The 14,077-nt window shown below is 40.7% G+C and overlaps 1 protein-coding gene across 1 annotated transcript in view; it reads left to right on the top strand.

Moving 5' to 3' along the window:
• The window catches only part of Dnah3 (dynein axonemal heavy chain 3), a 153,790-nt gene that overhangs the window by 64,349 nt on the left and 75,364 nt on the right, over window positions 1–14,077 (top strand). Inside the window, exons 28-35 of the mRNA XM_076840105.2 lie at window positions 2,001–2,199; window positions 3,660–3,768; window positions 3,991–4,104; window positions 4,802–4,978; window positions 7,185–7,276; window positions 9,067–9,286; window positions 9,925–10,059; window positions 13,268–13,379. Coding sequence (XP_076696220.1) covers window positions 2,001–2,199; window positions 3,660–3,768; window positions 3,991–4,104; window positions 4,802–4,978; window positions 7,185–7,276; window positions 9,067–9,286; window positions 9,925–10,059; window positions 13,268–13,379 — 1,158 coding nt within the window. The remainder of the gene's footprint in view (window positions 1–2,000; window positions 2,200–3,659; window positions 3,769–3,990; window positions 4,105–4,801; window positions 4,979–7,184; window positions 7,277–9,066; window positions 9,287–9,924; window positions 10,060–13,267; window positions 13,380–14,077) is intronic.

The following is a 14,077-nucleotide window of genomic DNA, read 5'->3' as shown; positions in this document are numbered from 1 at the left end:
AAAGAACTTGATGCTCAGTGAGGTAAATAACTTGCTAAGAGGCAGAGTCCTTATTGGAGACTCCTCATCTGATTCCAAACCCCAGGGACTGGAAATGGGCAGTGATGCAGGGAGGGAGTGGTGAGGATGATGCCTTTCAGCTCTCCCTTAAAAAAAAAAAAAAAAAAGAAGAAGAAGAGAAGGAGGAGGAGGAGGAGGAGGAGGAGGAGGAGGAAGAAGAAGAACTGGGGTCTTTATATAAAACAAACCACCCTCACACCCTCACTCCATCATCACCAAGGAAACCAGGGCTGGACCAGGCTGGTTGCCTGGGAACAGTGGCTCTCTTGCTCTCCAACTCAGCTTCCTACTGGCATGTCATTCCCTCCGGGCTGTTGCTCATTTCAGTCTGATTTCATCCAGATAGACTAGCATAAAATCAGGAAGGGAGGAGGGGGAATGTTGTTCCCTCCCGGTCTCACTCCCTGCTGGTAGGAATAATAAATGCAGACGTGGTTACTGCCCAGGGTAGCCCAGAGTGGTTGGGTTCACAAGCACAAGTGTGCATGTATGCACATGTACCCCCCCCCCAACACACACACACAGTATAGCAAGGGCAACTCCAACAACACCTTGAGATTTACTTTCCTCTTGAAATGCTCATGCAGAACCCTACTCCTGCCAGCACCCTATGGGTTCTCGCAAGAACCCGACAGGGAATTTAGTTCTTTGGGAAGAAAGGAAGAGCTTCTGGTATAATCTTCAAGGACTCGTCTCTGCAGGGCTTTGGCCTTTTACTGTAATCAAGAGGACCTCTCTCAGAGAGGCAGCAGACTTGCAGAAGCTTCCCTTTGCAAAGTTATGTTTCTGAGAAGCTGGGTGATGGTGTGCAACTGTAATCCCAGAGAATTGGAAGGCTGAGGCAGGAGGATTACACGTTTGAGGCCAGCCTCAGCAATTTAGTAAGACCCTTGTCTCAAGGTCTGGGGGTGTGGTAGAGGGGGCTCAGTGGTATAGCACTCTGAGTTCAATTCCCAGTAGCACCAAATTACAATTCTAAGATCCTTATTTCTAGCCAGCTATACTAGCTTAGAGATCTTGGTATCCCTCACCCTGTGAGCTGCCTGAAAGATAATTAATGATTTTCATGAAACTATATCACTCTGTAACTTCAGGGCTCCTCTCACTGTGAAAAAATTGCATTAGTTTCACAAGAAAAGGTGGAAATGTATCTCTTAGCTTGTTTTTCAAACCCCGGGGGGAAGAATACCTCTAATCCTGGATTCATGGGACACCTTCCCAGGGTAACTATCTCAGGTCAAGTTGATTGCATTTTCTTAGGATATCCTAGAGACCTGTTACAGAAGGGGGTCATACATATTGCAAAGCCCTCTGATTCATTCCTTCAAGAATTTGGGGATAAATAACAGTAGTAAATACTTAAATGATATTTTTATATGCTGAATACAGTTATCTATCTATCTTTCTATCTATTTATCTATCTAACTCCCTTTCTCTCTCTGTGTATAATATATATGTACATTCCATGTCTATGTTACATTATATGTCTGTATATTACACACATATGCATATTCATTTAGTTCTCATAATAACCATATAAGATAGATACTATGTTATCCCCCATTTTATAGATTATGCAGCTAAGGGACAGAGAGGTTCAGTAATTGCTCCAAAATCACACAGCTAGTTCATGATGGAACCAGAATTTGAAACCAGGAAGTCTGATTTCAGAGTATGTACATTTAATACTTCTACTCTGTGAGAGAAGACGATGCAGCAGGCCCCTCTGCCCACTCCTCGGGAGAAGGCCAAGACTGTCTTCTGAAAGCTATTGCTGCCTGCAGGTGGAAGGCGGGAAGTGGGGGATAAAACATGACACTGTTGGGAGGGGTGGCCTTGATAACAGCTTCTTCTAACTGAGGAGGCCTTGAGGTGGCCTTGATAACAGCCTTCTTCTAACTGAGGGCTTCTCACGTGCTTCTGCATCTGTATCCCAAAAGCTCGTGACGTGGTGGCCAAGTTAGCTAAGGATGGAATCTCTGATCTGAACGATTTCCAGTGGATCTCACAGCTGCGCTACTACTGGGAGGAAAACGATGTGCATGTGCAGATGATAACCACAGAAGCCTTGTATGGCTACGAGTACCTGGGAAACTCCCCCCGGCTGGTGATTACACCCCTCACGGACCGCTGTTACAGGTACCTTCTAGGGCTGCCAGACTAGAGGGGTGAACAGGGGAATCCAGAGAGAAAAGAGTCTGGGGAAGAGGCCAGGGATGTCTTAGATTTGTTACCGTCTACATTTCAGATTCTTAGATTTTAGAACGTTTCTCTCAGTCACCATAGTCCCACATATGGTTATGGAAACTAGGTCTTTGGGCTAGAAATGAGAAACTAGTATGGGTCCTGGTGCAAATGAATACCTTAGAACCAGAAAGCAGAACATTGATGCACCGCTGTAAAAAGGACATGGTATCTGAGTAGAAAGATCTGCAGTGGCAAGAATCAAGAGGGTGCCTGGAGATCCTGTGGCCAAGAGATTGACAAGGAGCCAGGCCAAGGACCAGACAAGTCATCCCTAAGCTCTGCCAGCCAGTCTGCTGAGGAGATACAGTCATTTGGTGCTCAGCTAAGCACTTTGCTACTTTCTGTGGAATTCCTAACATTAGAAACTTATATTTTGTAAATGTATCAATGTTGTGATGTTCAGATTTTATTTGCTTTTGTATTTTTCCTTTAGAGTGAAATTTTTTAGATTACAAAAATAATACTTGAGAGGATTTTCTCCTTTCAAAATCTTCAATCACTTGTTTCTTATATTCTGTGATTTTTATTTATTAATTCATTTATTCTACTCATTATTCTATTCAACAACTATCTCTTTTTAAAATAAATTTTAGTGTGTATATTAAAGATATTCAACATGATATCATAATGATTTCTACAGTGGAACAAATTAACACATCCATCATCTCCCAGTTACCTATTTTACCCTGGGTAGCAAGAACATCTTTAATCTACCATTTAGCAAAATTCTGAATGCAGTACACTATTATTAGCTACAGCCCTCGTGAACAACTATTTCTTGAACTTTCCTGTGCTCCATGCATAATAGCCAGGAACCCTGACCCTAACTGGGGGTGGGGGAGGCCTATGCAGAAGATTACAAGGTAGTGTGTTAACTGAAATTGTAAAGACTTATACCAAAGGCCAAAGAAGTTAGCACATCATTCATTTCTAACATTCATCTTGCACCTGCCACATGCCAGGCACTGTATTCTCTTGCTGAGAATATAGAAATAAATCAAAATACAACTCCTGAACTTAAGAGTTCAAAGTTCAGTAGGAGAAATGTATTTGCTTTCACCATTCCATTAGCACTAGTGATCTTTGAAAGTGAAGTTTTTAAGATTTTTTTTTACCTTTTCTGGAATCATTTATGTATATATTCATTTATTCATTCAACTAAATGTTTATGGTTGCCACCCATGAACCAGGCTCTTAGTTTAAAATACAGAGAATTTTTTATGATGATGATATATTGGTTATATAATCAGGGGGAAATTTTTAAACTTTGCATAAATCAAAATAAACAAAAAGTCAGTTTCTTTCCTGTGTCTCAGGACTCAGGCACCACATTCTTGTTTTCTTCTCCTTAGGACACTGATGGGTGCTTTGAAGCTGAACCTTGGGGGAGCCCCAGAGGGTCCAGCAGGAACAGGCAAGACAGAAACCACCAAAGATCTGGCTAAAGCTTTGGCCAAGCAGGTGAGAAAATGCCATTTATCTCCACCTGCTCTTCCCTCCCCTCTTGGACCCTGTCCAGGGAAATGAACATGAAGTTCAAGATGATTTAGTGTAACAGGAAGAACAGGGAATAAGAAGAGAGTGGAATAAGAAGAGAGGACCCCACTCTTCTTTCAGGGTGCCAGGTAGTGCAGAGATGATGCAGTCCATCCTTAACAGTGCCCACACCCTCCTTCTTTCTAGTGTGTGGTCTTCAACTGCTCAGATGGTTTGGATTACAAAGCCATGGGGAAGTTCTTCAAGGGGCTGGCCCAGGCTGGAGCATGGTCCTGTTTCGATGAATTCAACAGGATTGAGGTAATTCTGCTTCTAGGCTAAAGAACAAAGGGGTTGGGCATAGAGTATCCTGTTTCTGGGCTTTCAGCTCCTTAGTGACAGGACCTTATGTTTCCTCTGTGGCTGGTGTAGAGTAGGTCTATAAAGCATCCACAAGGAGGCAGAATACGTATCTTACATACATATCTGTACCTCGCTACCATATGCATTCATTCACTGACTCATTCAAAAATGTATTTAGCAGGCACTATATGTCAGCAACTCTGTATGTGTTCATGATACAAAGATGAGTAAGAAATAATCTTACCCTGCAGACTGATACGGTTCAATAAGTGGAATAAAAATTAAATGAGCCAGAGTCTGATAGAAATTTATAGTAGTGGTTCAAACGACATAAAAGAGTGGATGATTAACTATATTTGGGCAAAGAATGGAGATCAGGAAATGTAAGCATAGTTTGGACCCAGAAACAGTGAGTACCTCCTATGGACCAAGTACAATCCTAAGTGTTGAAACAAAGATAAAATAATATAGAAATTATTTACACACCCAGGCACACACACATGCATGCGTGTGTATACACACACACACATTTTCCTTGACAAAACCCCAAACCATACTTCTAATTTCCTAATTTCAAACATGAAGATTTGGTTCTCATGATATTGGGTTCCTTCCTGAGGGGGGGACCCTGGCAGAGCCCACATTCCCACCACAGGTAGAAGTGCTGTCCGTGGTGGCCCAGCAGATTCTCAGCATTCAACAAGCCATTATCCGGAAGCTGAAGGTATTCGTCTTTGAAGGCACTGAGCTCTCTCTGAACCCAACTTGTGCTGTCTTCATCACCATGAACCCCGGGTATGCTGGCAGGGCGGAGCTGCCAGATAACCTCAAGGTAAACACCACCAGCCTGATGAGTGCCAGGTATATCTTATAGTATAGGAACTTCTGGAGGAGTTCACTAGAGAGTCTCCTAGAGAAGCCCAGGCACAGGAATAGGTAGCATATTTAGCTGTCAGAAGTACTAGTGGAGCACCAATGGTAGTAAGATAATACTTGGCCCCAAAAACCTCCTCAAACAAGGTCTTGGTAAGAAAGGGAATATATACATATTGACCAATGGCAAATAGAAAACAATGAATACTAGAGCAAGGTTCATCATTTCAGTTGTCTATAGGAGTCAGAAAGGTAATGTAAACCAGAGAGCAGGCGAAACATGAACTCTTGCGACTGCAAAGGCAGCAGGTACCTACAGCCTATTGTTGCCAAGCAGGAATTATCAGACCCTTCTCTCTCTCTCTCTCTCTCTCTCTCTCTCATTTTATTTTTCTTTTCCAGAGAAACTAGGAATTTGGATTTTTGCATGAAATCTCCTAAATTTTTAGATTTTTAAAAAATATTTTGCTTTAAGTTGTAGTTGGACTAAATACCTTTATTTTATTTTTATGTGGTGCTGAGGATCAAACCCAGCACCCTGCATGTGCTAGGTGAGCGCTGTACCACTGAGCCACAACCCCAGTTCCAAACTTTTAGATTTTGACTCAATAAAAAGAATTACTATAGGCCAAAGTATATCTATTTACAAGAGAGCATCATCACATTTCAACATGAGAACTCTGGCACACCTACTGTGGAGCACGGGGAGCTCCCCTTTTCCTACTAAGCAGGTTAAACCTAAGTAGTTTCTATACCAATGCAGGCTGGTGTGCTGGTAGAGAGAGAGCACGGGTGCTTATTTGTTTCCATTGCCAATTGCTGATCTGGCCTGAGCCAAGGCAGTATCCATTGGCTCTGCTGCTAGTGGAAGAAGGAAAGTACCTCTGAAAGGGAAAGAGTCAAGCAGTCCATCTTCAAAGGAAAGATTGCCTTAGATGACTTTAGCATGCTGCATTCATGGAAGGCAAACATACACACACACACACACACACACACACACACACACAATGGATGTAATATGTTTAGCTCCCCTGTCACCAAGCTGCATGGAACGAGAGACCAAAGGCTCCCAGACATGCTTCCTGATTGATTTTATGCTAATTTATTGCTCTATCACCTTGCGTGGAAGAGTTCAGAAAGACACAGACACTCCCATATCCACTGATTTTATCCAAGGTACTTGCCCTGCTAGAAATGCATTGAGGCTAGTACCCTTCAGTCTTATTCAGATAGACCACTTCTTCTCTCCCAGAATAGAAAAGAGTCAAGGAAATTCACCTCTGTAAGTCAGCATAAGCTAGTTAATGTCAATGTAGAATTCGGACCCACATTTCTCTCTCTCTCTCTCTTTTTTTTTTTTTTATCACCCAGATGTTAACTATCCCTTTCCCTCATCCCACACAACTATGTCAGATCTATACAAAGAACTTTCATGAGACAGGGTGGCAAATGCAAAGCACCAGGGGCTGGTATCAGGAAGCCTGGATTCCAAGCAGCTCTGTCTCTAACTTACTGCATGAGCCAGGCGAATTGCTTCCTCTAGGGTCCAAGATAATAGCACCATAGTTGATGTTTATTGAGCACTCACTCTATGCCATATCCATGTGTAAACACTTCACTTACATAATATCATTTTTTCTCATGTTAATTCCATGAAGAGTTAAAGTTGCTAGTTCATTTTGAGACAAAACACCTGAGGTCTAGGGGGGTTATATAACTTGCCCATAGCTAAGAATAAGAACTCAATTTAAGATCTCTGTGACATGAGGATAATTCTGGCACATGTTGGTCTTGTGTTCCTAAATAACTTCTGATGTCCATGTTCAGCACCAGGAAGCTCCAACAGTTGAAAGATACCATGAGATGTCCTCATTGGACACAAGAGAATGAGGTGTTGGGACACCAGCACCTAGGAGCTTTCTTCCATATAGCCATTGAGGGACTCAATGTAATAGCATGTACTTGGACAGGGACAAAGGGGAAGGTATCATACATTAAAGATGGTCCCTCAATGTTGAATCATTCTCTGACCCTCCTTTCCTTGATTGTCACATGATCACGAGGCCTGCGTGATCATGCTCCTTTCCCTTTTCTCTGTAGATGTGTATTCCCCCAGGATTCTCCCTTGTCTGTGTTCTGGTTTTGATTGGTTATTTCTTTTCCAGGCATTATTCCGGACAGTGGCTATGATGGTGCCAGATTATGCCCTCATTGGAGAAATCTCCCTCTATTCTATGGGGTTTCTGGACTCTAGAAGGTAAGTTACTCTGGTTTTCCAGTGGGTCACGAAGGCCCTCAGAGAGTGGATTTTGTGTGGTGAATTTAAAACTTGAAAAAGAATCACTTGAGAAACTCGCTTCCCCTCACTGGCTAATTTGAGAACATATAGTCCTAACTTTGCTCCTGACTCCATTTTTGACTAGGAAATGCTAAAGAAAGAGCTTCCTCTCTCTACACCTGGACTTCTGTTAAGGAGAGTACCCATTCATATCCTCCCCACCCTTAGCTCTAATACATCCACATCACATTACTAACTAGCTTAAGGTAAGATAGCGAACCATGAAAGTTGAAGAGAAATGTTTAATATTATTTAATTTTATTTTATTAAATTGTTTTCAATTTAACATTTAATGACTCCCAACAGCTGGGTTACTTCTTATTCAGTTATTGCCCAATTTCCCAAGACATACACACACACACACACACACACACACGCACACACACACATACACACACACACACACACACACACACACACTAGTAGATCAACATCTTTATATGTATATGTGTACACAGGCACACAACATGTGCTCCCAAGAGTTTTGAATAATCATTTTTAAATGGCTTTTTTTTTTGTTGTTCTTTTCCAAATTTCACATTTGTCTTTTACTTTGTCTTTGCTGTGATTGATTGATTTCTTTTTTTTTTTGTAACAATAGATTTCTCCACGGGTGAGTATTTTGCTGCATAAATCCTCAACAGAATGTGTCACCCTTCCTAGGCCAGGAGACTTCCTCTCTCATGTGAAGCTTAATTTATTTTTTCTATGGTAGACCTGCATTACGTTGATTTATCCATTCAATCAATTTATTTAACCATTCAATTAAATTAATGAAATTCAATTAATGAAACATTTTTGAGCAACCCACCTTATTAGCCCTGTGCTAGGTGCTGGTGAACAGCACAAAATCTTTGCATTTAAAGTGAATCAGTTTTGTAAAGAGGATTTCCCTAAGGGGAATGTACAGTAGTATATTAGTTAGGGTCACACCCCCAATCTAGTGGCTTAGCATGACAAAATCTTGATTTTTACTTACTAAAAATTCAAAGCAGATGTTTCTGATCAGGAGCAGTCTCCCCCAAGGGTCCCTCAGGGACCCCCAGGCTATGTTTATCTCATGACTGCAATATGACCCGAAGGGCCTCAGGGAGGAGGTTTCCCTGGGCTGATCCTGGACTTGGCATCTGCCTCTCCATTCACATTTCACTGGCTAGAACACAGGGGCATGGCTTCCCCTAACTGCACAGCAGACTGGGAACTGTAGTCCAGCTGTGTATGTCCAGGAAGAAGGGAAAATGGCTATGAACGTGAGTGTCATAGGTAGGTGTTGTGTGCTGGGTATGTTACATTTTGAATTGGTTTTCTTGAATTAAAAAGTCAAATGTTATTCAACAAAATAAAAAACGTCCCAGAAGTGAAGAAAGTGAATTTCCCTTTAGTCTCACTCTAAGGGATTAACATTGTAATAATTTGATGTATTCTTTCCCAACTCGTGATGTGCACATGTGGTACATGTAATTGTGTATACACAGGAAAGCATATAATGTAATTTCAACCACGATACATGCTATATTACACGTGTGTGTGCTTGCTTTTTTTTTTTTTTCCCCATCTTATATTTGAAGGAGAGTTGTTTCCTGAACTCACTGTGGTTACTCTAGTAAAAGGTTTTCAGATAATAGGTTCTGCCCATCAAATCCATGGGGGCAAACCTGGTTTCTGAAATGACAGACACAAAGATCTACAGACATGTCTTTCCCTCCTAGTCTTGCCCAGAAGATTGTTGCGACTTACCGCCTGTGCTCAGAGCAGCTGTCCTCCCAGCATCACTACGACTATGGCATGCGGGCTGTCAAGTCTGTGCTCACTGCTGCTGGCAACCTGAAGCTCAAGTACCCAGAGGAGGATGAAAGCGTCTTGCTGCTCCGGGCCTTGCTTGACGTCAACCTGGCCAAGTTCTTAGCTCAAGACGTTCCTCTGTTTCAGGTATGCAGTGTAAGAACCCAGGTTCAACCTCTGAAGATGATTTTTTTGTTTTTGATTTTTTGGCATTTTTTCTGTATCTTCTTCCATTTCTTTTGTTTGTTTCTTTTTTTCTTTTTTAAAACGCATTCTGTTGTCATGTATATCTTCTTCCATTTCATGACACCCTTCCTCATTCCAGCCACCATCTCTGTGGCCTGATCCCCTTCTCCCAAATATTAAATAATAATGGTAATAGAATTACATCCCTGTCTAGTTTCTAATTTTAATAAAAATGGTCTCCCTAGCAGGATGATAATTGCTGTTGGGTTTAGGTAGTTGTTCTTATGCAATATAATTAGTTCCCTTCTGTAATTAATTTATACCTATCTTTCTTCCCAGGCTGTTCATCCTTAGTATAGTGACTAGAAATTAGTACTTAGGATTCATTAAATATTTACTGACTTTTAAAATCACTTGGAAGGATAATCATGATTAACAGTGCTGATGTTTGTGGTTTTGGATGAATTTTGATGCAGGAAAAATAAGCTTTGGAAATTTTCAAATATTTCTGCTATCTGTAGATCTTACTTTAGGCAAATGTTGATATCACATGCCTGATACTTCATCCTTTCCACTTTCTCCTGAATTCTTGCAAACAGGGAATTATCTCAGATCTGTTTCCTGGAGTCGTGCTTCCAAAGCCAGACTATGAAGTTTTTCTGGAGGCACTGAATGAGAACTCAAAAAAGATGAAACTCCAGCCAGTGCCTTGGTTTATTGGGAAAATTATCCAGGTTGGTTCCTTATACCTGTGTGGGAATGCACTTGTCCTACTATCTACTGGAGTTGAAACTAGAAGGATTTAGGGCAGCTGGCGATGGGTGCATGCCTGTAATCCCAGTGACCTGAGGGGCTGATGCAGGAGGAAGGCAAGTTTGAAGCCAGCTTTGGCAAATTAGCAAGGTTATAAACAACTGGGAGAGACCCTGTCTCAAAAAATAGAAAGGACTGGGTATGTAGGTGAAGGATAAAGCACTCCTGGGTTCAATCTCCAGTACAAAAAATTAAAAAAATAAAAAAGACATAGGGCAGATGAGAGCTAGACTGGCAGCAAGCAGAGGTGCCTGAGTAGAGATGAAATTAAATGACCACTTGATATATTGTGCCTCGGGTTCTATCTTTAGGTGTTGAAATTTAATATACACTTTTCTGTGGCCATCTTCCTTGGGGTTTCTTGTTACATTTGAGAATGAAACTGAGATTCCAGGGCATTGAGATTTAAATTAGCCAGGACTTCTCCATTTCAAATGATAGAAATCTAATTCACACTGCCTTCATCAATAAAAAGGAATTTATTCACTCACCTGATTTGAGAAGTGCCGGAACGTGTTGGCCTCGGGCATAGTAGGAACCAAGATTTTAGTTAATGTCATCAGGAATCTCTCCTCATCATTCCTGAACTCTGCCTCTCTACAGATGTTAAAAATTCATACTCAGGTACCCACACCTACCCTCAGCAACCTCAGACTTACATTGTTCCAGGTTCAAGCCCAGGGAAGAAAAGAGCATGGGGGGAGAAGCATCCCTTTCCAAGTGGCTCAGAGGTCTCAGACTTGGCCTTGGATGGTTCTGATAAAGTCACCTGACTGCCTCTGACTGAATGGTATGACAAAGACCCAGATGATAACCAAGTAGCTGCAGAGAGTGTCCTACCCAAGTCATGTCAACCACCACATGGTGGCTCCCCAGGGAAAATTAAGATGCTGTTATCAACAGAAGAGAAAACCGGGTGTTGGGCAGGGAAATCAGGAATGTCTCCCTGGTCCTCACCCTGGAGCACCTTCATGCGGATTCCAGGGTTGCCTCCCTGGGATCATTTTTCAATGCAAAACTAACTTACAATAATATATTTAATGGTAAGCCCCCCATGCGCTTACTTTGCAGAATAATAGGTTTGATCTACAGGAGATCTTAAATACCATTTGGTCAGGCCTTCGTAAGGATACTTGGGTCCAGAGAAGGGAGTAAATTTCAGATTAATGCAGACCTAGGTTCAAATCTCACTCCCATCCGTCTTTTTGTTGTTGTTATGAGATTTGGGGCAAATTATTTCAACATCTGTGAGCCTTGTTTCCTCATCTGTAAAATGGAAGGGAGTAAAACTTTCCCCAGGATTACTTTTGAGAGAACAGGTATGAGAAGTGCTAGATATCATGCCTGAGGCTACGTCATTATCAACCCGCTGTCTCCACATCACTGTCAATATCACATTTCCCAAAGTGACACGGATTTATGCACTGGGATTTCACAGATGGACGGTCTTAATTAAATATGAGTTTTATCCCAATATCTTCTTATGAAAACGTTTAAATATGCTGAAAAGTTAAAAGAATTGTGTGATGAACACCCATATACCTACCACTAGATTTTATACTTTTATGGTACTTGTTTTATTACTTATCCATCCATCCATTCATTTTTGTATGTATTTTGAAGAAATCTGCAGACCTATAGGTGAACTTTTCTATAGCCTATAGCAACAGCTTTCAAAAATAAGGTAATTTTTCAAAAACAATTTATGTGGCCAGGCATGGTGGTACACAGTCACCTCTAAGGTAAAAAATAATAACTCAATCTTTAAAATGAAAAGCTCCCTGTGTTTTTCTGAGGGACTTGCAGTCTAAAGGAAGAAAGAGGGCGGAGGGAGAAATACATTAAATTTCACATAAAAACAAATGACCTAAACATTTGTGTCAGAATTGCATAATTAGACCTCTAAAATGGAAATTTCCAATAGAAATACAATTTGCTGAATAATCATTTCCTTTTCCACTGTACAAGTGTATGTCATATATAATACTGTGCTATAGAACACAGAAGTAATTCTTTTTATCATTACTGAGTTTTGGTACCAGTAATCCAACCTCTCTCTACCCCTCCTATCCCAACCCCCCTATCTTAGCCCTACTTCTACTCTTAACTCTAGTGAGATCAGAGAAATGGTAAATTTTTGAGGATATGAAAATGCTAACCCTGACTTTTATCCTACTATACCCCATAAATGTGCAAATATTATATGCCAACCAAAAATTGTTAAAAAGAAAATATAAAAGAAATTGCAGTATCAATGATGTAATGAAAAGATTAGAGGCATTGAAGTCAGACAGATCCATGGGCAAATTACTAAAGCTCTTTTGAGTTCAGTGTTCTTATCTGTAAAAGGTTGTTAATGATACTTGAGTAGATTAAACAAAATGAGTGTAATTAAAAAATATGAGCTCTTTTCCCTACCTTAAAAACAAGGAAGAAGGGAGACAAGGAGAAAAGACAATCACTTGATACTTGGCACATAGATAGATGAAAACAAATAGTAGCTCCCATCCCTTTAACAACGTGAGACACACATATACTTATTCATCCAAAAATATCTTAACAATAAATTACCAAAAGGACTGCAGTTCACCAGTTAGGAGTGTGTATGAAAATCCTCTTTGAGCCTTTTCTTCCTCATTGATTTTTTTTTAAGAAAACTCACTGCAGCATTCTTTTTTTTAAAATTTTTTTTACTTGTTGATGGACCTTTATTTTATTTATTGTTGATGGACCTTTTATTTATTTATATGCAGTACTGAGAATATTGAACCCAGTGCCTAACACATGCTAGGCAAGTGCTCTACCATTGAGCCACAATCTCAACCTCTCTTCATTGACTTTTCAAAAACTTGCAGTATGGGGAGGTTTGCAATGATTACTTTTTTTTTTTTTTTTTTTACTGGGGATTGTACCCAGGGATGCTTTACCACTGAGCCACATCCCCAGCTCTTTTTAAAAAAAATTTTTTTAAGACAGAGTCTCATTAAGTCAACAAGGGTCTCACTAAATTGCTAAGGTTGGTCTCAAATTTGTGATCCTCCTGTCTCAGCCTCCTGAGTCACTGAGATTATGGGTGTGGGTCACAGCACCCAACTAATGATTAACTTCTTACATGATGTCTCCTCCCAGATCTATGAAATGATGCTGGTAAGACACGGCTATATGATTGTTGGAGACCCCATGGGCGGAAAGACTTCTGCTTATAAGGTGTTGGCTGCAGCTCTGGGTGATTTATATGCAGGTAAAGCTCACATCCATGACTTCCAGTGAGGACTGAACTCACTGCTCAGCTGGCTAGCTCCATGTTAAGATAATGCCAGGCTGCAGGTTTTGCCAATCCTGAATCATGATGTCAGATCTAGAAATAGAATATGGCACACAGATGTCTGCAGGCAGAAAATAAATGGTGGGGTAGGGGAATTCTAACAAGGGGCTTCATGTGTCTGTCATTAAGGCTGGAGGAAATTTCTCAAATGCTGAACAGTGGCTTCTCCCAGTTCCCAGTGAGAGACTGCTGTCATTGGCCTAAACAACATGAGTCCAAAAGCAAACCATTGAATGGTTTGTTTTCTTTTCTTTCTATTTCTATCCCTTCTTCCCTTCTCTCTTTTCTTCCCTTTCCCTTCTGATCTTTTCTCCTTGTCTCCCTTCTTCCTTGTTTTTAAGGTAGGGAAAAGAGCTCATATTTTTTAATTACACTCAAAATGATTTAAACAACCCCTTCTCTTATCCTCTGTTTTTCCAGCTGTAAAATGGGATTGTTATGAAAGTTAAATGAGATTATGCAGGTAAATAATCTAGCCCTGTGCCTACTCAACAAATAGAAGCTGTTTATTGCCAGTTAAACAGTTTGGGGTTTTATAATTTGTTATTTGTTTTGGTATAAAAGGCAAACCTGCAGTTTTGAAAAGCAGTCCAGTGTTGTGTGTTTACATAATC

Source organism: Callospermophilus lateralis, chromosome 19 (genome assembly GCF_048772815.1).
Source record: "Callospermophilus lateralis isolate mCalLat2 chromosome 19, mCalLat2.hap1, whole genome shotgun sequence".
Lineage (NCBI taxonomy): Eukaryota > Metazoa > Chordata > Mammalia > Rodentia > Sciuridae > Callospermophilus > Callospermophilus lateralis.
Note: the sequence above shows the minus strand (reverse complement) of the source record. Positions and strands in the feature narration are given on the sequence as shown.